General features: G+C 43.8%; 2 protein-coding genes across 2 annotated transcripts in view; both read right to left on the reverse strand.

Moving 5' to 3' along the window:
• elk1 (ETS transcription factor ELK1) overlaps nt 1–14,913 on the reverse strand; it is a 20,133-nt gene extending 5,220 nt beyond the window's left edge. The window contains exons 1-8 of the mRNA XM_080014501.1: nt 14,622–14,913; nt 12,716–12,924; nt 9,699–9,878; nt 7,947–8,111; nt 7,627–7,740; nt 6,149–6,544; nt 618–768; nt 393–487 (exon numbers count right to left, since the gene is read on the reverse strand). Coding sequence (XP_079870627.1) covers nt 393–487; nt 618–768; nt 6,149–6,544; nt 7,627–7,740; nt 7,947–8,111; nt 9,699–9,878; nt 12,716–12,924; nt 14,622–14,646 — 1,335 coding nt within the window. The 5' untranslated portion in view covers nt 14,647–14,913. The remainder of the gene's footprint in view (nt 1–392; nt 488–617; nt 769–6,148; nt 6,545–7,626; nt 7,741–7,946; nt 8,112–9,698; nt 9,879–12,715; nt 12,925–14,621) is intronic.
• Nucleotides 14,914–18,869: 3,956 nt separating this feature from the next.
• On the reverse strand, nt 18,870–24,336 carry uxt (ubiquitously-expressed, prefoldin-like chaperone). Its single transcript, XM_080015546.1, has 6 exons — nt 24,086–24,336; nt 22,090–22,171; nt 21,739–21,806; nt 20,822–20,929; nt 19,608–19,671; nt 18,870–19,525 (listed from the first exon to the last, which is right to left on the reverse strand). Exons 1-6 carry the CDS (start codon nt 24,145–24,147, stop codon nt 19,466–19,468), a joined length of 444 nt encoding a protein of 147 aa, XP_079871672.1. The 5' UTR covers nt 24,148–24,336; the 3' UTR covers nt 18,870–19,465.
• Between the last annotated feature and the right edge of the window lie 648 nt (nt 24,337–24,984).

Below are 24,984 nucleotides of genomic sequence, written 5' to 3' on the forward strand. Positions count from 1 at the left end.
ACGCTGCTTCAACAGATCAACTTCAACAACTCACTCTTCACTTGCTGCCTCAAATATATATAATATATAACACTTTATATATATATACACATATATATATATATAACACTTAATATATAACAGTATATATTTAATCATAATATCTATATCTATATATAGTTAACAGTATATACATAATAATGATATATAACAGTATATATAATAATAATATATAACACTATATATATATTAATAATATATGACAGTTTATATATATATATTTATATATATAATAATATATCCCTCCCCTTGACAGGTGCCACTGGAACAAGATGATCCATGTTATTCACTTCACCTGTACAAGTTTAATGTTGTGGCTGATCACTGTGGTATACTATAACACAATGTAATACCTTGTCCAATGACAGCCCTGGGTGCAGTAGGGAGGTGGAGGTGGGAAGTTCCAGACCACGAGGCTTTTTGGGTCGGGGGGGCACTGCCTCCGAGACTGGACGGACACACACACACACGTTAAAATAAATGTGATTATTGAAACATAAATACACCGAGTGACAATTAAATGTTCAAATCCCAAAATGGCTGCTCTACAGAGTGTGTATTAGTGTGTGTGTGCTGACCTGCCACAGGACACACCCCCTCCCCCTCTCCCTGTTTACCCCCCACCACGGGCTTTGTGGGCGGAGCTTCCACCACAGGGAGGGGCAGGGCTTCCACCTCTGAGAGGGGCGGGGCAGGAAGTGGATCTTCTCCACAGACCAGATGGGAAACCTGGAGAGCAAGAGTCACTCTGTCACTCCTCTCACTCTGTCACTCTTCAACATCACTCCTTACTCCATCACTCCTCACTCTTCAACGTCCCTCCTCACTCTGCCACCCCTCTCACTCTGTCACTCCTCACTCCTCACTCTGCCACACTTCAACATCACTCCTTACTCTGCCACCCCTCTCACTCCGTCACTCCTCTCACTCTGTCACTCCTCACTCTGCCACCCCTCTCACTGTTACTACTCACTCTGGCACTCCTCTCACTCTGTCACTCCTCACTCTGCCACCCCTCTCACTCTGTCACTCCTCTAACTCTGTCACTCTTCAATGTCACTCCTCACGCTGCCACCCCTCTCACTCTGTCACTCCTCACTCTGCCACCCCTCTCACTGTTACTACTCACTCTGGCACTCCTCTCACTCTGTCACTCCTCACTCTGCCACCCCTCTCACTCTGTCACTCCTCTCACTCTGCCACTCCTCTCACTCTGTCACACTTCAACGTCACTCCTTACTCTGCCACCCATCTCGCTCCATCACTCCTCACTCCGTCACTATTCACTCTTCAACATCACTCCTCACTCTGTCACTCTTCAACGCCACTCCTAACTCTGCCACCCCTCTCACTCTGCCAACCCTCTCACCCCGTTACTCCTCACTCTGTCACCCCTCTCACTCTGCCACCCCTCTCACTCTGTCACCCCTCTCACTCTGTCACTCTGCCACCCCTCTCACTCTGTCACTCCTCTCACTCTGTCACTCCTCACTCTGCCACCCCTCTCACTCTGTCACTCCTCTCACTCTGCCACCCCTCTCACTCTGTCACTCCTCTCACTCTGTCATTCCTCACTCTGCCACCCCTCTCACTCCGTCACTCCTCACTCTGCCACCCCTCTTCAATGTCACTCCTCACTCTGCCACCCCTCTCACTCTGTCACTCCTCTCACTCTGTCACTCCTCACTCTGCCACCCCTCTCACTCTGTCACTCCTCTCACTCTGCCACCCCTCTCACTCTGTCACTCCTCTCACTCTGTCACTCCTCTCACTCTGCCACCCCTCTCACTCTGTCATTCCTCACTCTGCCACCCCTCTCACTCCGTCACTCCTCACTCTGTCATTCCTCACTCTGCCACCCCTCTCACTCCGTCACTCCTCTTCAATGTCACTCCTCACTCTGCCACCCCTCTCACTCTGCCAACCCTCTCACTCTGTCACTCCTCTCACTCCTCACTCTGTCACTATTCACTCTTCAACGTCACTCCTCACTCTGTCACCCCTCTCACTCTGTCGCTCAACTCACTCCTTTCACTCTGACTCCTCCTCCTGGTCCACCACGCTTAAGTTGACCCCCCGTCGGGCCCAAGCATCAGTGGGTGTTTTTTTTAATCTATTTTTAAGGTTGTTGTTTTTTTTAAATCAAAATATCAACATTGAGGACATGATGATTTTCTGGGGTTTTTTTGTATTTAAACCGGGCAAAAACGTATTTTGTTGTCGTGTGCAGCGCATTGATCCTCCCTCTTTATTTTATCCTCATTCCTTTATAAAGTAGCAGCACTCAGCCTCACTCTCTTCCTCCGTGGTGTTTGAGCGACTGCAGCTAAATGACCGTCAGTCACTCACACACAACGCGTGTGCGTCTCACAACGTGGATAATCACACCGTCCGCAAGATACTACAGCAGAATACACAGTACACACTGATGTATATTATTAGGGTGTACCCCTTGAAATGCGTCATCAGGTAAAGTTACCAAACATGTTTACCAACTGGAGATGCACCGATTCAAAGCCTGATTCGGATTTTCATTCAGTTGTATGTTCACCATAAAACACTGACTATTTAATAAGGTTTACATTGTCGTCCGGTTGTTTTGAGTTTATATCTGTCATCAGAGAAACAAACGTTCTCATCATTTGGTCTCAATCAATACTGCTGCAATTTTCAGTTACCACTATAGTGAGATTGCTGGTTTTGAGACTGTGTGTTTATTATTGTTCATTATTCACTCTGGAATAACAACACACCACCAAACTGTCCCTGAGTTCCAATCAAATAAAATACAACATGGAACAGTCACTGAGTTTCAGTGTAGTTCAACCTGTCACTGGACACAACACATAACCAACATGGAAATTCAAGTGAAAGACTCTTTCATTTTTAAGTGCAAATATACCTTTCTATTATATTTACATGGTACTTCCATTCCAAAATAAATTGCAATCATTGCAAATAAAAAGAGTAATAATAATAATAATAATAATAATAATAATAATAGTTATAGTAATTTTCTTTCTTTCGCTCTTTTCTGAGCGTCAACCACGCAGCTACGTTACATTACCTTGGTGTCGGGTTTGAGTATCGGAACATTTTTACGAGTACAGGGTACTGTATCGGGCGTGTACATTGGAGCGACACAGAATCTGATATATCTGACACCGATGGAGCATAAAAGCGGCCGATCGATCACTGCATCTCACGTTGTGCATGTTGACATTACCGCCCCATTTCAGTGCTTGATTATTACTCCCACAATCCCCATCTGACCTCACAACGCAGCGTTACGTCTCGGTGGATCCTGAAGTACTGCTCAGCACCGCTGCGAAGGAGGAGAGGCCTTACAGAACCACAAGCTCCTAGCATCTGCTCCAATAGGAGGGATGGAGCTTAAATACCCAGGAAATGTACTATATATATATGTGTGTGTGTGTGTGTGTGTGTGTGTGTGTGTGTGTGTGTGTGTGTGTGTGTGTGTATATATATATATATATATATACACACACACACACACACACACACACAGTATATACATACATAGGCAGCAGGGGTGTAAACCTCTAGAATTGCCACGGTTCGATACGATTCAGATTCTTAAGGCAATGATTGGATATTTTCCGATATCAACTTTCCGCTACAATACAGCTTAGGGTACATTGGAATTGTGTAGAAAACATTTGTATCAAGCCACAAATACATCCAACCAATCTAAGCTTAACAGTGTAATTATTTTATTAGGAGCTGCTTAAATTAGATCACAAACCTTGTAACAAAACAAGCTCTCATTGAAGTGCAACACTGTACAACCTGAGAAAAACAGCACTTTTAAAGTGCAACCAAACAGCAACTATTGGTCCATACTCATAACCATTAAGACTGTAGCTGTCAAACTGTTTACCAAATAAAAAATATAATAATAATAATAATAATAATAATAATAATAATAATAATTAAAAAAATATATTATTATTAATAACAACAACAACAACAATAATATCATTATTAATAATAACAATAATAATATAAATAATCATAATAATATTATGAATAATAATAATAATAATAATAATAATAACAGAAGAATGAACAACAGTGTAAACATATCACAACAAACTCAACCAGGACACTTTCTGATAAATCAGTTGCTATGGCTCACTTCACACACACACACACACACACACACACACACACACACACACACACACACACACACACACACACACACACACACACACACACACACACACACACACACACACACACACACACACACACACACACACACAGAATTAACAACTTTAGAAAGGCTTTCTTCAGTCGTCCTTTGAGACATTCTTTCTTCCAGAAAACCAGCTGATCCACATGTTCTGGAGATGGAACACTTTGTTCAGAATGAACGATGTCGCCTGCTGTGTTGAACACACGCTCACAGGGCACACTGGTCCCAGGGGTGGGGAGCTACGTTTGGCGAGGTGCGCCGGCTGGGGGCGCTCAGACCGGTGACCACCACCATCCATTCAAGGCATCACCATCCAGGATCAAAGGGTCAGTGTCTTTATATTTTGTCACCTCAGCCTGTGCCGTCTGCCTGGAGGGCTAGGCTGCCTGGAGGACTAGGCTGCCTGGCGGACTACGCTGCCTGGAGGGCTAGGCTGCCTGGAGGGCTAGGCTGCCTGGCGGACTACGCTGCCTGGTTAGGGTCCACAGTGGAGGAGTCGTCTCTAAAAAGCGGAGCCAGTGCCCTTGTCTTCTTGCAGACAGGGAGATGTTGCTGCTGTGTGGAGTGACGCTCCGGTTGTGCTGCAGGTTCTGCATCGGTAGCTCGGGCATCGGAGCGCTGCGTCCATCAGCACATCTTCTCACTCTTGCAGCACAGTCTCTTTTTTTTTTTTTTTTTTTTTTTTTTTGGATCCCAGAGTTCTGCTGCCTCAGATGTGACGAACTCCAAGGTTGTCTCTCTCCTCTGGACTTGCTTGGGGGCAGCTTCTTGAGTCTGGGGTCGAAGGCGGATCCCTTCCCCCGGGATTTGCTGCACGTCCACCTCTCCGTCTTGGCTCCATGTTGCCAGCATCATCAGTGACTGGCGCTGGCTTTCTGTCACTTATCTCCCTCCACGCGCTTCAGTCCCCTCCCGATGTTTCTGCCTGCGTGCGCTTCATTTAAAACACGTGCCTCTGGAACAGAACTCGCCATTCTCCAATCGGAATCGATGCGGTGACCGGTCACTGTTACGTATGCCTCTGTCGTGCGCGGTATCCGCCCATCTGTTGTCATGGTGACTCTCTCCTCTAAACCTAATTTCAGACGTTCCTTGGTCTCATTGTGCGGAGCAGGGATGCATTTTTCGCTGAAAGGGGTCTGGATGGCGTAATGTACCTTGGCTCTAATAAATGCACCAAGTCACAAGATCCTTGGTTTTCCACCGCGCTGTACGGCCTCACGTCTTGACATATGAAATGAGCGATGGCAGACTTTACACTCCTGGCTCTTTTCTAAGTGTGGCTCAAAGTAGATGGAAGGCGGTTGCTCACCGACGGGGTTGTTTCGGCTACTTTGTCCAGTGTGGGAGTACTCTGGCTGTCAACGCCATGTTTTCTTCTGGGATGACCGGCGAGGTTCCTCGTGTTAGCCGTGTATTTCACTTTGAATAAGCAGTGTTTACATACCGAGCGTGACCTGGCCCGGTTTCCCTCTTTCTTGCCAAATCCGGAAATGTTTCCGTGCGGCAGGTTTTCTCCCTATTGGCGAGTGAATGTCTTTGCTCCCACTGCCGTTGGGCTGCTGAGACGCCGGCGGATTCCACGCAAGCACGGCACGGGCACGAGTGATGACGTCACACGAAAGGAAATACCGGCATTCTTCTACAATTAAACAAAACGCTGATCGTTGCCCCCTGGCATGGATGTATGGATCTATATCGATTGTCCTTACAGCCCTAGATAGCAGTTGTTGCATAGTTGCATTTTTTGGGAATTGATACAGCATGCGTGCAGGCTGCCAGGTCTGTCTGCGTCACTCTCTCTGTCACTTCCTACTCAGACCATCACTCCTGTCACTCTCTCACTCCTGTCACTCTCTGCCACTCATCCATCACTCTCTCACTCACCTCCTCTATTTGTTTCTCCCCCACCGAAACCATCTTCAGCAGTTCCTCTGAGGGCATCTTCTCCTCCTTTATGATGATGGGAAGAGGAGCAATGAGAGAAGGAGGTGCAGGTTGAGCGGAGGGCTGGGTTCCAGCAGGAGCTGCAGGCTGAATGGAGGGCCGGGTTTCAGCAGGAGGTGCAGTAGGCTGTGGGTTGATGACGACGAAGACAGGATGAGGCGCCGGCTGAGGAGCCGTCGGGTGAGTTGGGATTCCCCCACATTCTCCTGCTGAGGGCCCCTGCTGAGCCAGGGAGAGGTGAGGGGCCCCTGGAGACCCCAGGGGGATAAGGGAGGCCGGCTCCCCAGCGCTGGTGAGGTAAATGTGGGGAGGCTCAGCCAGCGAGGGAGGGAGGCTCTGGAAGGAGGAAACAGGTCGTCAGCGCCTGATGCTGCCTGGGGTTCAAGACTGCAGAAGTACCCTCAAAGTACCTTTCATTGAACTTCCTGGTTAGTAGTACTTAGTAGGAGTACTCAGGAGTAGTACTCAGGTAGGACCAGATGTCTGTACAACCGCTCATATTGAGCCTGGTTGACAGTCCCTGTAGCCGTTGTGTTGTTTAGTGTGTGCACCATAAATGACGTCAATGACGGTGACGTACGCTGATTTTCGGGGGGGCGGCCCCTCCCACTTTTTTGGTATGCCACGCGCTTCAGGTAATTGAAGATGGACGCGTCTGTGCGAAGAGGTCCGCGGGTACAATGTGTAGCGTCCACCATGCCATGACCAGACAGTGTTGAACTCATGGAAGGAGATGGCGCCATCTCTGTCCAAAGGTTTGGGCTATGTCATCACGGCAGGACTTATTCTAAACTGCTCCGACAATTTGCACAAACTCACAACGATATATTAAAAAACTACACCCACTCAATAAATATACAAACATTTAGCACTTTCCATTTCACTGTTCTTGTCTAATTATTCAGATCCTTCCCTCGTGACTTCTTTGTAATGTTTACAGCAGTTCTTTCAGTTTCTCCTGGTGGTTTGTACACAGCGCCCCCTGTCTTTCAGGAGGATATCACCACGGCATCGCCACGGCAACGCGTCAACTATAAATACGACTGCTCTCTGGAAGCGCTCCATGAGCCGTACAGCTCGCTTGGGGCTACCATAACAGAGCCATTAGATCCTGCTTTGATTCTATACTTTCTTTTAGATTTCTATCCCAGAATAGTTAATGAACTGAATAATGGAGACGGGTCCCTGCAGTGGTTTGGGGGCGGGGCCTATTTAAGTTCTGATTGTCTATTGCTTCAGTACATTTTGTTTCCTTTACATCATAAACTCTTTAGTTTGCACTGCTGTTGATTGGACGGCTGCCTCTGGGGCTCCCCCCTCGTCCAACCAGCTCAGAGCGTGGGCACCCGATAGGAAGTACCCGACCATCATCGTATCCAACGTTTCCATTGGTTCTAGAACAGAAAGCGACCTCTGACCTGCACGGCGGGGGGCGCCGGGATCTGGGGGCTCAGAGCGGGAGTCTGACACGGAGAAGCCTGAGTCACTATCACCTGCAGAGAACCTTCCACACCTGCAGCGCAGCCAAGAGGCTGGGAGGAGGAGGAGGAGGAGGATTTATTTATGTCTTGCTTTCCTGTTTGTAAGTACTCAGAAAGTGTGAAAAACAAAGAATTCAATATGCACACACACACACACACACACACACACACACACACACACACACACACACACACACACACACACACACACACACACACACACACACACACACACACACACACACACACACACACACCTCTCTAGTCCGATCAGCCTTGGCGTCCTGCAGCAGCAGCTCTGTTTTGATTGGCCGGGGAGCGGGTGTGGCCTGCAGCGACTGGATGGTGAAGGTGGAGTACAGACCCGACTTCATGTAGTCGTTACGGGAGCTCCTCTGGCTGTTGCTGGGTGACAAGCGCTGCTAATCACGCAACACAACAACCGGTCAACGCGCGCGCACACACACACACACAGACACACACACACACACACACACACACACACACACACACACACACACACACACACACACACACACATTTTAGAATATAATTGATCCCTAGCAATTATTTATCTCTTTTCCCAGTTTCTGTGCTTTACTCTATGACATACCAAAGGCATGCAGGTATACATGAGAAAAATGCTTTTAATTTCATCACTTTTCAGGAGGAATGAAGCATTGTTTCAATGAGCTGTAAGGGTACCAACTAATTTGTCCACGTCTGTACATCTCATCTCATCTCAACTGTTCTCAGTGTCGCTCAGTCTGTCAGTATTCACTACACTAGCCTTCGCAATCGAAATAACACTATATATACTATATATACCAGCCACGCCCCCTTACCATGAAACGACCTGGTTGTAGGAACACAACTCGGTCGTTAAAAGAGGAGTACCTGTACTACGTATAATATAAGAGCCATTTGCAACGGTCCAGCCCATGCTACAATAACCAAATCGTTCTGGATCTCCGGGACGTCCTGGATCTCCGGAACAGCCGCCGTCTTTACAGCAGGAGTCGGGAATTTAATGGCAGGGATCCGCGGCCCTGGGAAATACACCTGACGAGGGGTGCCTATAGGAGGGGACGCCGACACCGGGGAAACAATCTTCTGTACGCCACATTTCAGCGCAAATTATTTCAATATGGAATTTAAATGTGTACATTAATTAAAAAATAATGATGGGGCATAATGAGTTTAACCGATCGAATGTTTAACCGCAGTAATTAACCGCAGCACTTACGTATAAATTTTATTTATATTTTAAAGGCTGGTCATTTTTATCTGTCATGCAGCACAGTGTTAAAAATGTTAGTTATAACATTCTTTCTCAGCCCTGGAACTCAAACCATTTTCTGATGCCAAAAATACATATGTGACCCACAGCAGATTTTAGGTACATTTGGTGTCGTTTCCCTTTTTTTTGTAGGCTCCGCGTCTGTTGAACTCTACCAAAACGGATTCACATTGTGACTTCACATCACAACTGGACGCTCGCTTTAAGGGAAACCATGGATGGGCGTTGTTCAGCGCTGTTCACCCCATGTCATCTAACGGGAATATTTAACACGGTCTAACATTTTTCTACTATTTATAAATCAAACTTGGTTTTAGAAATATGTTGAGATAAAAAAAAAAAAACACAAAGGAACACGAATCTGGAAAAATCGAATTTTCAAAACATTTCTTGTGAACTCAAGAAAGGTTTTTTTCAACTTATTTGGCAGCTCGTGGCCATTTTAGAAATGCACGATAATGCGGGTTTTACTGCGGTGGATCACATACGTTTAGATAATTCAATTAATATCATAAACGTGCGGCGATTAGTTGACTATTGGCTTGAACTGACGACTGCTAGTCGACGAGGAACATCTTTAGTCGGGGGCAGCCCGACAAATTTCATGCCATCGCATTATGTCATGTAAGCAAAACTTATGGTGATATTTCTGGATATTGTATAAAACTCTGATGCCTGTAATTACAACACTTAAAGATGCAGCGCATACCTGCGGTAAGCCCTTTGACGGGCAGCCGGCGGCTCCGCCCCCCGAGCCATTGGATTGGCTGGCGGGGTCCGCGACGTCCCGCCTCTCCTCCCCGTTGCGCAGCCCCTCCGAGGGGGCGGAGTCAGGGTGACTGACGAACTTATAGACGAACTTCTGACCGCTGACCTTCTTTATGATGTTCTGCAGGAGACAGGAGACATGGAGGCGACCAGATCCAGCTTCAATTACACAAAGTTGGCATGAAGATCGGTGGTGATATTGAGCAGGGTTATGGTTGTGGTTATGGTTATAGTTAGTCCTGACCCTCAGTCCAATCGTCACCATATTTGGATCAGATCTCCACCTTTGTCCATATACCACGTCACAGTCAAATCACAGCTCATCTTAAACTTTCCTGCGTTGAATTCCGCTAATCACTGTTAGGCGGTAGGGCTGGGCAATATGGCCAAACTCTTCTATACCGATATAAGTCATTTCACATCTTGATAATGATTTACAGTATATCTCAATACAGCACGTTTTCAGTATATATAGAAATGTATAAATGGTTTATAAAAAATAAAAATAAACAACACACGGTAAAGCCCATTTGTGACACGGCGCAGAACGGGATGGTCAATGTCGGGACTCACAGGACGGGCAAAAGAAGGAAAAATAAAAAAATAAAAAAGCCAAATCTGACTTCACATATTTTCACAATTGAAGATGTCAACTTTCAGTCACTCAAACCTTGAACTAAAACACAATCAGCAGACATGTTAAAAATGCTTCTGAAAAGGTTATTTGGCTCAGTCGTCCCGAGGCCTGTCACAAAAACTACTTTAACTGGATCATATATTGTCCCAGAAATAACTGCGATAAACAACATTATTGTCAATTTAAGACTGATATAATGATAATAAACTAGTGTGAGTACACACTTTGAAATAGCAATTCACTTTTAATTATTAGTAATATTCAGACACTATAATGTGAAAATAAATTATATCCTAAATAAATAAAACAAATAAAATAAAACCACACAACCAATTCAATAAATAAAATGGATGCTCGGCCTCGAGTAACAGACACACACAGTGTGTGTGTGTGTGTGTGTGTGTGTGTGTGTGTGTGTGTGTGTGTGTGTGTGTGTGTGTGTGTGTGTGTGTGTGTGTGTGTGTGTATGTGTGTGTGTGTGTGCGTGATCCACGGGTGATGCCATCTCCCAGGCTCTGCACACCACCCTCTCCCACTTTGCCAGCCGGAAGGGGGGCTACGTGAGAACGCTGTTCATTGATTACTGCTCAGCGTTCAATACCACAGTCCCCTCCAGACTGGCTGCCAAGCTGATCCATCAGAGGCTGAACTCCTCCCCGTGCGCCTGGATCCTGGACTTCCTGGCGGCCGGGCCCCAGGTGGTCAGGGTGGGTGGACACACCTCCAACTCGCTAACCCTGAGCACGGGGTCCGACCCAAAGACCAAGAGGCTGATTGTGGACTTTAGGAGGGCACCACCACCGAGGACGTATACACCACTGGGACGTACAGTATACGCCAGCGGATTACCGTCGACAGGGTGGAGCAGTTTCAAATACCTGGGAGTTCACATGACGGAGTATGTGACATGGACTACTCACACAGACACTGGTGGTTCTGGCGGAAGCAGCACCGCTCAGGACAGGAGAGCTCTGCAGAGGGTGGCGCTTCTGACTCAACGGACCATGGGAGCCCCCCCCACAAACTGGGTATATTAGTGCAAGTACAGGGGCTGTCAACACTGAACTCAGCAGGGGGTCCCCACTGAGACACTCACACACACTGACACTGTTACTATAATGTGTATACACATACAACACACTACACACCTACACACATGCTGCTGCTCATCTTCTGTTTGTTGCACACTTCAGATGTACAGTATTTATATAGTTTTTTGAAGGTAGAATAAATATACATATATATTTTTTTTTTTCTTTTTCTTGTGTGTACAGACTACATTTAATCTATTTTGCACAGAATTATTATTTTTTTTTTCATTGTACAGTCCACCTTTTTATTTCCAAAAACGACAGTAAATTTTCCAGCGACTTACGATATACATCGTCATCTTGCACAGCCCTATTCGGCCAAATTCATCATAATGTGCTGTCTCTCCAGGGGGCGCTGCTTGGAGGTGCACGTCACACAGAGCCTCTGCCCAGGCTACCAGCTTACAGTCACGGTGGCGCCACCTGCTGTACAAACTGTGTACTGCATGACAGATCTTCAATGAGACGTTCAGCAGAGAGAACGTCAGGCTTCCTGCAGGTTGTGGCGTTTTGAACCACCCTATATTGTGTCCCATTATTTTGTCCCTTCCATATTTGGTAGTAGCACTAGTACTTTGTCGTAGTAGTATGTGAGCGCCCGGCTAAGCTTGTCGTAGTTCATGGTACTGGTAGTAATAGTAGTATAGTACGAGTACCTTGTCGTAGTAGTATCTGAGCGCCCGGCTCAGCTTGTGGTAGTTCATGGTACTAGTAGTAACAGTAGTATAGTACGAGTACCTTGTCGTAGTAGTATCTGAGCGCCCGGCTCAGCTTGTGGTAGTTCATGGTACTAGTAGTAACAGTAGTATAGTACGAGTACCTTGTCGTGGTAGTATCTGAGCGCCCGGCTCAGCTTGTCGTAGTTCATGGTACTAGTAGTAACAGTAGTATAGTACTAGTACCTTGTCGTAGTAGTATCTGAGCGCCCGGCTCAGCTTGTCGTAGTTCATGGTACTAGTAGTAACAGTAGTATAGTACTAGTACCTTGTCGTAGTAGTATCTGAGGGCCCGGCTCAGCTTGTCGTAGTTCATGGTACTAGTAGTAACAGTAGTATAGTACTAGTACCTTGTCGTAGTAGTATCTGAGCGCCCGGCTCAGCTTGTCGTAGTTCATGGTACTAGTAGTAACAGTAGTATAGTACTAGTACCTTGTCGTAGTAGTATCTGAGCGCCCGGCTCAGCTTGTCGTAGTTCATGGTACTAGTAGTAACAGTAGTATAGTACTAGTACCTTGTCGTAGTAGTATCTGAGCGCCCGGCTCAGCTTGTCGTAGTTCATGGTGGTCTTGTTCTTGCGCAGACCCCACAGCCGAGCCACCTCCTCAGCGTCCAGCAGCTTGAACTCCCCCTCCTCCCCCGTCCACACGATCACATGGCGCTGCCGCTCGTCCTCCAGCAGCTGGAGCAGGAACTGCCACAGGGTGATGGAAGGGTCCATGGCTGGGGAGGAGGGGACACGGTGCTTTACATGCAGGAGGCATCAACCGCTCATTCAAGATAATTACACTCATTAACACTGGTTTGAACGTTACGCAACACCAGGAAAACATCGAGGGGGGGGGCGGGGGGGGGGGGGGGGATTCACCAGTTGACTAGATATTTAGCTTTAGCGCTTTAAACAACATGAACAGGACTCTTGAGTGTTGACAGCGCCGCCTGGTGGACGTTGTGCAGAGAGCCAGGGGAAACAACACGTCCGGCAGCGTTTAAAGGTGGAGGACGGAGCACGACACCGATCGCTCCCGTTCCTACACTTTGACACTTCGATGTTCTGGAGACTCCGTCACAGCATCCTGCGTCTGCATCCCAGCGGGCGCAGCGTTTACGGGCCTTGGCCGTGGGTTCTGCAGCAGAACGGGAGTCGGTGTGTACATACACACTGTGTACAAGGACAATATTACACTGTTTATACAGGCACAGAAAAATATGTTTTCAGTTTAATTTAAATGACTATTTCACATGAAATCAACACTGACATACAGTTAATGCACAGTGTTGAACGATGAAAGAGAAGTGTTGTCTTAAGCAGGGGGTGGTTCTGCGTGTTTTCCGGGTTCCACCAAACCATCAGCAGAGTCACAGACTGGAAGGTTTTTCAGTAAAAGCCGGCAAACATAAAGTGGGCGTGGCTTGGATCAGTGTAAATACACACTGACTCCTCCCCCTTCAACTAGGTCCCTGCTGCCCACAGTGAATCCAGACTGAGGACATGGGGTCCTTCCAGAGGTTCCAGAGGTTCCAGTGGTTCTCAATGTGGGGCCAGGGGACAATCGGGGGTCCAACAGTCGGTACGTTCCCCTCTAAAGCATGGTCAGCATGTGTCAGCAACGATATTATTACTCAGTAGTAATAAGTAGTATGTGTCTTGTGTATCTGTGTGCTGTGCCATGTCATGTGTCTGTACTTGTGTTTATCCTGTCAACACCTGTGCTTGTCTAATCTGTCATCTGTGTTGCTTGTGTATCGTTGTGCTGTCTTGCCAGGTGCCATTTGTACTTGTGTCCTTTCCTGTCACTCCAGTGATTGTTTACCTGTACGTCCTAAATGTTTTGAGGGGCCTTTCCCAGGGACGCAAAATGAATTTCAGTGCCCTACTGACCAATAAAGTTGTATCGTATCGTATCGTAGTACTTGTTCTTCTCGTCGCTGAGACGTGCACGAGCAGCGTTTCCATGACACCGTGCGTGTGACAATAAACTTCCAAGGTGATGTGTTGGTGCCTCTGACAACTTTGTGTGTTTCTGAAAGCTGCTTTCAAGATTAGATCCTATTTTATTTCCTCTGGGCCTTCCAGTTTTCGGCACAACTTCCAATTTATTTTACAGTGGCTGCAGAGGTAGAACTTGTTTGGTTACCGTGGTAGCACACAGTACACCGTGTACTGTCCGTGTATCGGCCCCTCAGGTCATTAAAACGAAAAACAATAAAATACCTTGTCACACCGACCCGCTGGCCTTCTGCTAAACTACAGACAGCTGTTACACTTCCTGGACAGTGCAACGTGTTTCCTGTTCATGGTTTAATTCATGTAAGAAAAACAACAACAACAACAACAACAACAACAACAACAACAGATGTTCGACACCTCGCGTCCACAGACCCTGTCGCCACGTGACGCAGCATGTAAACAGTCTCACCGTTGATCAGCGGGTTGGACTCCATCTTCCCGGGTGGAGATCCGTGGGAGTGGGTCCTTCAGCGGCGAAGGGTCTCTGTGCAGCCGCTCTTATTTAGCCGTGCGGGGCAGGAGTACCACCCCATGCTCGCCCCGGTTACTGTCCCGCCGATTCGGTGGTTAACTTATCTCCAGGCGGCGGTGTTTGTCACGGCGAGTCGCTGCCTTATTTACCCCCAGGAAGTCTCCTCGTTTCCACCAGGAAGTCTCCCCGTTTCCCCCAGGAAGTCTCCCCGTTTCCCCCAGGAAGTCTCCCCGTTTCCCCCAGGAGGTCTCCTCGTTTCCCCCAGGAGGTCTCCTCGTTTCCCCCAGGAAGTCTCCCAGTTTCCCCCGGAGAATCTCACCGTTTCCGGCCTTTCCCAGGGGCTACGGCGCTAGCCTGTTAGCCTAGCATGCTAACCCGCTAGCTGCTGTGACGCCCCCTCCCGCCACTCGTGCGTCAGCGGCGAACTCTGCGTCAAGTTTCTCCGGTGGAGACGGACTTCCTGCTGGGGTGGAGCTGCCTGGACTCCCGGCGGCTCCGGGTCCTGGTCCGGGTCCTGTTCCCGATCCTGGTCCTGGTCCTGTTCCTGGTCCTGGTCCTGGTCTTGGTCTAGTTCCTGTGTTTGGCTCCCGTCCGGAGCTCCGTTCCGCTCCCTCCTCACTTCCGCTTTGGACCAAACACTGCGCGAGCCGAGCAGCGCGTCGCGTCGTCACTTGACGTCACCGCCGCGCACGAGAACACGAAGACAATAAAACAACAAAATAAAACAATAAAATAAAACAATAAAATAAAACAACGAAATAAAACAATAAAATAAAACAACAAAATAAAACAATAAAATAAAACAACAAAATAAAACAATAAAATAAAACAACAAAATAAAACAATAAAATAAAACAATAAAATAAAACAATAAAATAAAACAACAAAATAAAACAATAAAATAAAACAACAAAATAAAACAATAAAATAAAACAACAAAATAAAACAATAAAATAAAACAATAAAATAAAACAATAAAATAAAACAATAAAATAAAACAATAAAATAAAACAACAAAATAAAACAATAAAATAAAACAACAAAATAAAACAACAAAATAAAACAATAAAATAAAACAATAAAATAAAACAACAAAATAAAACAATAAAATAAAACAATAAAATAAAACAACAAAATAAAACAATAAAATAAAACAACAAAATAAAACAATAAAATAAAACAACAAAATAAAACAACGAAATAAAACAATAAAATAAAACAATGAAATAAAACAACAAAATAAAACAATAAAATAAAACAATAAAATAAAACAACAAAATAAAACAATAAAATAAAACAATAAAATAAAACAATAAAATAAAACAACAAAATAAAACAATAAAATAAAACAACAAAATAAAACAATAAAATAAAACAACAAAATAAAACTATAAAATAAAACAATAAAATAAAACAACAAAATAAAACAATAAAATAAAACAATGAAATAAAACAACAAAATAAAACAATAAAATAAAACAATAAAATAAAACAACAAAATAAAACAATAAAATAAAACAATAAAATAAAACAACAAAATAAAACAATAAAATAAAATGAAATGAAACGAAATCAATAATAATACAATAAAATAATTACATTGGACGGAAACGTGGACGTTTCCAGATTCCCGACCCAATATTTCTGAAACTGAATTTAATTCACTCCTAATAAATAAGTTAGCAAAAGTTTTCAAATACTATGAATTTATTTATTATTTTATTAATCCATTCATTTAATAACTATACATTTGAATGAAGTCAATGTTTTATTTTGTTCTGTTGTAAAGATCTATTATCTAACTACGCTCAAACTACTGTTCTGCTTCTCTGACACTGTTGGGATCATATTGTTTCATTTTAAAAAGGTGAGAAATTAATAATGTTGTTACAATACAACCAGTTACTGTCAGTTTTAAGTGTATATATGTATATGTGTGTGTATGTATATGTGTGTGTATATGTGTATATATGGGTGTGTGTATAAGTGTGTGTGCGTGAGTATATTTGTGTGTATGTGTATATGTACGTGTATGTATATGTGTGTATATGTGTGTGTGTGAATATGTGTGTGTGTATGTGTGTTCAAGTTCAAGAAATTATTTGTCACATACATACACATGTATACGTGTGTGTGTATGCGTGTGTGTATATATGTATATGTTTGTATATGTATGTGTATATATATGTATGTGTGTGTGTGTGTGTTTGTGTATTTGTGTATGTGTGTGTGTGAATACATGTTTGTGGATATGTATGTGTGTCTGTGTGTGTGTCTATGTGTGTGTGTGTATATGTGTGTGTATCTATGGGTGTGTGTGTATAAGTGTGTGTGTGTATATTTGTGTGTATGTGTATATGTCTGTGTGTGTATATGTGTGTATATGTGTGTGTGTGTGTGTTCAATTTCAAGAAATTATTTGTCACATACATACACATGTATACGTGTGTGTGTGTATGGGTGTGTGTATATGTGTGTGTATGTATATGTATATGTGTGTGTGTGTATGTATATGTCTGTGTGTGTGTATACGTGTGTGTGTGTATGGGTGTGTGTATATGTATATGTGTGTGTGTATGGGTGTGTGTATATGTGTGTATGTATATGTATATGTGTGTGTGTGTATGTATATGTCTGTGTGTGTGTATACGTGTGTGTGTGTATGGGTGTGTGTATATGTATATGTGTGTGTGTGTATGTATATGTCTGTGTGTGTGTATACGTGTGTGTGTGTATGGGTGTGTGTTTATGTGTGTGTGTGTGTATATGTGTGTGTATGTATATGTGTGCATATGTGTGTGTAGGTGATGTGCCTATTTCCAGCTCAGCCTCTTCCACTGTTTCTCTCAGCATCCAGTTTCCATGGCGATGGAGTGTGAGGCGGTGCAGGGATGTTTGTTTTCCATGACGACCGGGTGCTGTTACCCCCAAATGCAGAGAGTACTAACACATCAGAGTCATTTGTAACCGAATAATAATAATAACACTAATAACGTTAATAACATAGTAATAACATAGTAAAAATATAGTAATAACTATTAAATATATCAAGAGCGGAGTAGTGTCTTTGTAGGTAGAGGAAAACGGACTCTGTATCAAACTATCAAAAATAAATCTCATAAATGTATCATCGCTATCACAGAAGATTTTATTGTGAAAGTTATCAAGATGGTTTAATCGCCCAGCCCTACCATGACACACCAAGAACGTTGTGGTATTTCCGTGAGGAATTACAATTGCAGGGCATCTAGTTTTACGACGCATCGCTGGATCTTGAACGCATCACTCAGTCGCACGGTCCAATGAATTGATTGTACGAGTTTTTGTGGATAACTCTTAATTGTATTTTCAATTGATTGGTCAAAGTAACGAGGAGTACGGACTCAAAATATCAATCAAACAGATCTTCTGGCATCCACCAGGTAAGAAGTTATATAAATATACACATAAATCCATAGTTTGGTAACGTCTAAACACTACAGAGTGACGGAGTCCACGTCGTACACTGGACACGGCCCAACTGGACATTCTCAACCCCAATCTCTACATCTATACTCAATAATATGATGACATTATAACGTGTCTCACTGTAAATATAATTTATAGTAAATAATATGATGACGTCATAAAGCGTCTCACTGTGAATATCATTTATAGTAAATAATATGATGACATCATAAAGCGTCTCCCTGTGAATATCATTTATAGTAAATAATATGATGACATCATAAAGCGTCTTCCTGTGAATATCATTTATAGTAAATAATATGATGACATCATAAAGGGTCTCGCTTTAAATCTCATCTCCTTCATTTTGTTTGTGAATAGTGAAGTGTCAGTCAAGCAGGACCAGCTGAATATTTGGGGTCAAAGTTGTTTGGTTTTTCACTCCTTCCTGCTCTGCGTGTGGATCAGTTTGGATGAAACTTTAATCACAAGGTGTTTGTGACGACGCCGTTCAAACACGACGTCAACCACGTCTGTGTGTTCTGCCAAACTTTGTGTTCCGGATACTTTTGGGTTTCAAAATTCCGAGAATTTTTCCCGGAACGATAATAATAGGGTTCCAGCCCGAGGAGCTGGACTCCTAATAATAATAATAATAATAATGGAGTTGATATTAATAATAATAAAGATGGAGTGAGGCTGATATTTGTTAGTAAAAACAGCAGCATGACTCATGTGTATCTTGCAGATTTAATATAAACAGAAAATAGAATACAGTATTTTCACACATTACAACAGTACAACAAATACACTCTCAGTACATAAGGAAATAAAACTCAGCTTCAAGGGACGCTTTGAGTCAGGCGATGGCAGCCATGTTGGATTTAAGGCAGGAGGAAGTCCATCAAATCAAATTCAAATATTTATTAAAATCCAAAAGTGTTTTGATATGAGTCACCAGAACAAGATCAGCAGGAAGAACAAAACAAAGAAGTGAAAAGAAACTGCTCAGCCTGGTTTCAGGAGGAGGAGGAAGAGAGGAGGAGGAGGAGGAGGATGAGGAGGACAAGAGGAGAGGGAGGAGGAGGAGAGGAGAGGGAGGAAGAGGAGAGGTGAGGAGGAGGAGGAGAGGAGGATGAGGAGGACAAGAGGGAGGAGGAGGAGAGGAGGATGAGGAGGAGAGGAGGATGAGGAGAGGATGATGAGGAGGAGAGGGAGTAGGAAGAGGAGAGGATGATGAGGGGGAGAGGGAGGAGGAGGAGGACAGGAGGAGAGGGAGGAGGAGGAGGAGAGGGAGGAGGAGGACAGGAGGAGAGGGAGGAGAGGAGCGAGGTCTAGTAGACCTCCGTCCTGGTGCACTCTGGGAGCTCCAGCCCCTGCAGCTCCCTCAGCCCCTGCAGGAGGAGACAGCGATCAATGCGATGGCAGGACACAGAGCAGGCTGCAGTGAAATGCATTGTGGGAAGGCAGACTCACCTCCAGCACCATGCGGATGTTGGCTTTGATCTTGGCTGAGTCTTTGGTCAGAAGCTCCGTGAAGCTGAGACGAAATGAGACGAAATGAGATGAAATGAGATGAAATGAGATGAAATGAGATGAAGATACAATCACAGATCCTGCAATAACTGTGCAATAGCCATAACATAGATATAAAATTTCCATAACATCTATAACATATGCAGAACGTTTCCACAACATAGCTAGAAAATATCCATAAAACAGCTATAACATATCCATGACATATATGTAACCTATGAATATAACATATATATATAACATATCCATGACATATATGTAACATATGAATATAACATATCCATGATATATATGTAAACCTAAGAATATTACATATATATAACATATCCACGACATATATGTAACCTATGAATATAACATATATATATAACATATCCATGACATATATGTAACATATCCACAACATATATGTAACCTATGAATATAACATATATATATAACATATCCATGACATATATGTAACATATGAATGTAACATATCCATGATATATATGTAAACCTAAGAATATAACATATATATAACATATCCATGACATATATGTAACATATCCACAACATATATGTAACCTATGAATATAACATATATATATAACATATCCATGACATATATGTAACATATGAATGTAACATATATACAACATATCCATAACATATATAACATATATATAAAATATCCATAACATATATAACATATGCAGAACGTTTCCACAACATAGCTAGAAAATATCCATAAAACAGCTATAACATATCCATGACATATATGTAACATATGAATATAACATATATAACATATCCATGACATATATGTAACATATGAATATAACATATATAACATATCCATGACATATATGTAACCTATGAATATAACATATATATATAACATATCCATGACATATATGTAACATATGAATATAACATATATACAACATATCCATAACATATATAACATATATATAACGTATCCATAACATATATAACATATATGTAACATATATATATATAACATATCCATAACATATATATATAGCATATGAATATAACATATACAACATATCCATAACATATATAACATAAATATACCATATAAATAACATATCTATAACATATCTATAACATATCCATCACATAACCATAACATTTCCTCCTCTACTCACTCGTTCAGCTGGCTTGTCTTCTTCTCGATGAAACTCAGAGCTTCTTGGTGCGTCATCTCCAGGAAGAAGCCGTAACCCACGGCAACGAACACCTTAGAGGAGTCGGACCTGATCAGTCAGATTTAAGACTTGGGTTAAGATTCAACATGGAAGAGGTGTATTTGTCACATACATATATACACACGTTCACACATATATTCAGTGAAATGTCCTTGCAACCCACCCAGAGATTACGCACAATACGTTCTTAAAATACTACAACGTGTGTCATCCACAGGGAGGAGCTCGCACCGGCAACCGCAACGGACAGCGCCACCATCGCCATTGTGGTTTCTATGAAGACTGTATTACAAACGTGAACTTGTTATATTTTATGACTTGTTTCGATTTAGATTTCACGGTGACGAGTTAACAGTGGGTTTTTTTAAGCGACTGACCTCAGATAAGATGAGGTACGTGAGTGATAAGGAAGCGGAAACACGCGGTTACGACTGGTTTCACCGCTTCATCTGAACAACAAGCGGTCAGCTGGTGGAGGGGGCGGAGTCAGAGGTCCGGACCCGGGCGAGGGCTTTAGAACAGGAAGAGTTAGATGTAGAACACGTTGATCCAGGAGGTACCCCGATCGATGCTTTCTAGACCGGTGGTTTCTAGACCAGTGCTTTCTAGAACTAAAGTGTCAAGATCAGCGGTTTCTAGATCTATAGTTTGAAGACCGGTGGTTTCTAGAACTATATTTTCTCAATCAGCTGTTTCTTGATCTATAGTTTCTAGATCAGCGGTGTCAAGATCTATCGTTTCCAGATCTATACTTTCTAGATCAGTGGTTTCTAGATCTATACTTTGAAGATCAGTGGTTTCTAGATCCATAGCTTCTAGATCAGTGGTTTCTAGATGTAGTTTCTGGATCTACGTACACGTGCGCCTGCATATAGAAGTTACATCCCAGATCCACTTCAGTCTTCAGCTCAGAGCCAGCAGAGTCCTGAGAAGGCAGGGGAGATAACACACATGGTACATATTATTTATCTATATATTGTATATATAAATGGGAGATATATACATATAGTATGTGTACGTACTGTATATGTGAATATTGTGTATATATCTGTACTGTCTCAGCAAGTAGAAATACATCATGAAAGTTTTTTCAGATAACAACTTGCAGGAAAATTAGAAACAATCTGAGATGAAGAACATTTCATAATGTCTGTGAGACAGAACGTCAGCCACTATGACAGACAGACAGGCTGACAGACAGTATTTACCTTAAGGCTCTGAATGGTATTTTTCAGCTGCAGATACTGAGAGATTTTCTCATAAACTCCGTCTCTCTGCTGCAACACCTTCCTGCAAACACCAAATACTGTAGTACTGTGTAGTACTGTGCAGTACTGTAGTACTGTGTAGTACTGTAATACTGTGTATAACTGTAGTATTTGTGTAGTACTCTAGTACTGTAGCACTGTGCACTTCTGTAGTACTGTGTAGTAATGTAGTACAGGCAAAGAATTCCATCTGACGAGGAGCACACCAAAATCTGTGTTTGTAACTTGTTTCTGGTTCATCAGTATCAGTGAATATAAACCAACTTACAACAGTGTTGTAAGTTGGTTTAAGGTCAAATTCTTGTTTTACTAGAGCTGTAGGTACTAGGTACTAGGTACTAGGTACCAGGTTTTGTGTTTGTTCACCCGTTGTTTGATCCGGTTCAGTTGCTGACTGGGGCGATCCCAGCCAGTGGTGGTGATCAGCGAGTAGTTGCGACCAGCTGTTACCAGTCCGGGGGTCGTACATGTCGACACTGCTGTCGCGGAGCCACAGTCCTGCTCGCGTAAAGACTCAAACCTGGGAGCCCACAGAGTGAGGACACAGAGGGAGGACGCCCCGTCTCAGATACCTACACTACACCGACATTATCTTCCCTCACACGCTGTTGAATCACAACACACCAAGTGTTTTTAGCACATTCCGGTCGCTCTCCGCAAGCACACGCATCTCTCCCTCCCCAGGAGAACTGGCGGCCCCGCCCACCCACGTCCGCTCCAGAAAGCATCTGCCGCCGCCGCCCGCTTCCCCGCGGGACTGTGGAACTGCCCGTCTGCGCTCCTTGAGGACCACCTCATTCCCGCCTCCGCGCACTCGGACTTGTGGCACTCGAAGAAACTGGGATCCGCACGGAGAACCCAGTGCCCCCTGCTGCCCCTCAGCCCACTTCTCCCTCTCCCACAGCCCTCACTCCACTGGGCGGGGAGGAGGGACAGGTGCGCTGACCTCGCGGGGGTGGAAATCCACTCCCCTCCCTCTGCAGTAAAAGCTTGTTTGAGTGTCACGCAGTAACTATTACTGATCCTGCTAAAATGTACATTGTTGTTACCGATCGTCCACCGGGTCAACTGGGGAGCTTTGTGGAGGAACTGGACACGCTGCTCTCATCCATTCCAGTGGCCAGATCCCGCTTGCGGTCCTGGGCGACCTCAACGTCCACCTGGACAAACCACGAGCTGCTGACGTCCTCACACTGCTGTCCCCACCGGACCTGAACCTCCTCCACACCCTTGCGACGCACAAATCGGGCAAACTGCTGGACCTCATCTTCACAAGTAACTGGACATCATCTTAACAAGTAACTGGACATCATCTTAACAAGTAACTGGACATCATCTTAACAAGTAACTGGACATCATCTTAACAAGTAACTGGACATCATCTTAACAAGTAACTGGACCTCATCTTAACAAGTAACTGGACATCATCTTAACAAGTAACTGGACATCATCTTCACAAGTAACTGGACATCATCTTAACAAGTAACTGGACATCATCTTAACAAGTAACTGGACATCATCTTAACAAGTAACTGGACCTCATCTTAACAAGTAACTGGACCTCATCTTAACAAGTAACTGGACATCATCTTAACAAGTAACTGGACATCATCTTAACAAGTAACTGGACATCATCTTAACAAGTAACTGGACCTCATCTTAACAAGTAACTGGACATCATCTTAACAAGTAACTGGACATAATTTACACCATCCAAGTCTGATCCTAGTCGGGGCCACCTGATCCTATCCCAGCTAGGACTAACTATTCTTGTTTCTGTTGATGTTGAGCCTTAAGTTGTTATTAGACATAATGCACCAACTAGAAGGAAAAACCCAACCACACTTTATATTCTGGTTCCTTCAGCATCTTGCGTGTGTGTGTGTGTGTGTGTGTGTGTGTGTGTGTGTGTGTGTGTGTGTGTGTGTGTACTTACTCCAGGTCCCTCTTCAGTACTTCACTGATGAACGTCTCGTACTGCAGAACCTTTTCCTCCATATTGATCAACAAAACATCAAGGTGATCGATTGAAATGAGCAGCGCGCGCTTCGTGCTGTATTAGTTTTGAGGATCGATCATTAATATCAATCCATGATCACAACACGAGGTTCCGCGTCAGAGCGTGGGAAACACCGTCACGACAAGCCCCGCCTCTTCCGGGTGACTGTTTTCAGAGTAAAAGCGCAAACAAGTAATACCGATAAGAAAATATCCTTCTTCTTCTTCCTCTTCCTCTCCTTCCTCTTCTTAATCTTCTTCTTCCTCTTCTTCGTCTTCTTCTTCCTCTTCTTCTTCCTCTCCTTCCTCTTCTTCTTCTTCCTCTTCTTCTTCTTCCTCTTCCTCTCCTTCCTCTTCTTCTTCTTCATCTTCCTCTTCCTCTTCTTCGTCTTCTTCTTCCTCTTCTTCTTCTTCCTCTTCTTCTTCCTCTTCCTCTTCTTCTTCCTCTTCTTCTTCCTCTCCTTCCTCTTCTTCTTCCTCTCCTTCCTCTTCCTCTTCTTCTTCTTCCTCGGGCTGCTCCCGTCAGGGGCCCCAGCAGATCATCTGCCTCCAGCATCTTCTGTCCTGCGCATCTTCCTCCCTCACCGCATCCACAAGCCTTCTCCTCGGCCTTCCTCTTTGAAAGCCGATAAGGAAACATGGAACTAAAAAACACCAAGAGCGCTTTTGTGTGTTTTAAGGTGGATCATGAAACAATGAATCAGCAGCAAATCTCGTTCTTTTCATCTTGTATATGTGTTTTCTTTTGGGGAAAACAACACAAAACAATAAAAAACAAAACGTCTGGAAACAATTGAAATCCACACTCTGTTCTCAGTATATTATACGATTACTATA

Source organism: Zeus faber (assembly GCF_960531495.2).
Source record: "Zeus faber genome assembly, chromosome: 15".
Lineage (NCBI taxonomy): Eukaryota > Metazoa > Chordata > Actinopteri > Zeiformes > Zeidae > Zeus > Zeus faber.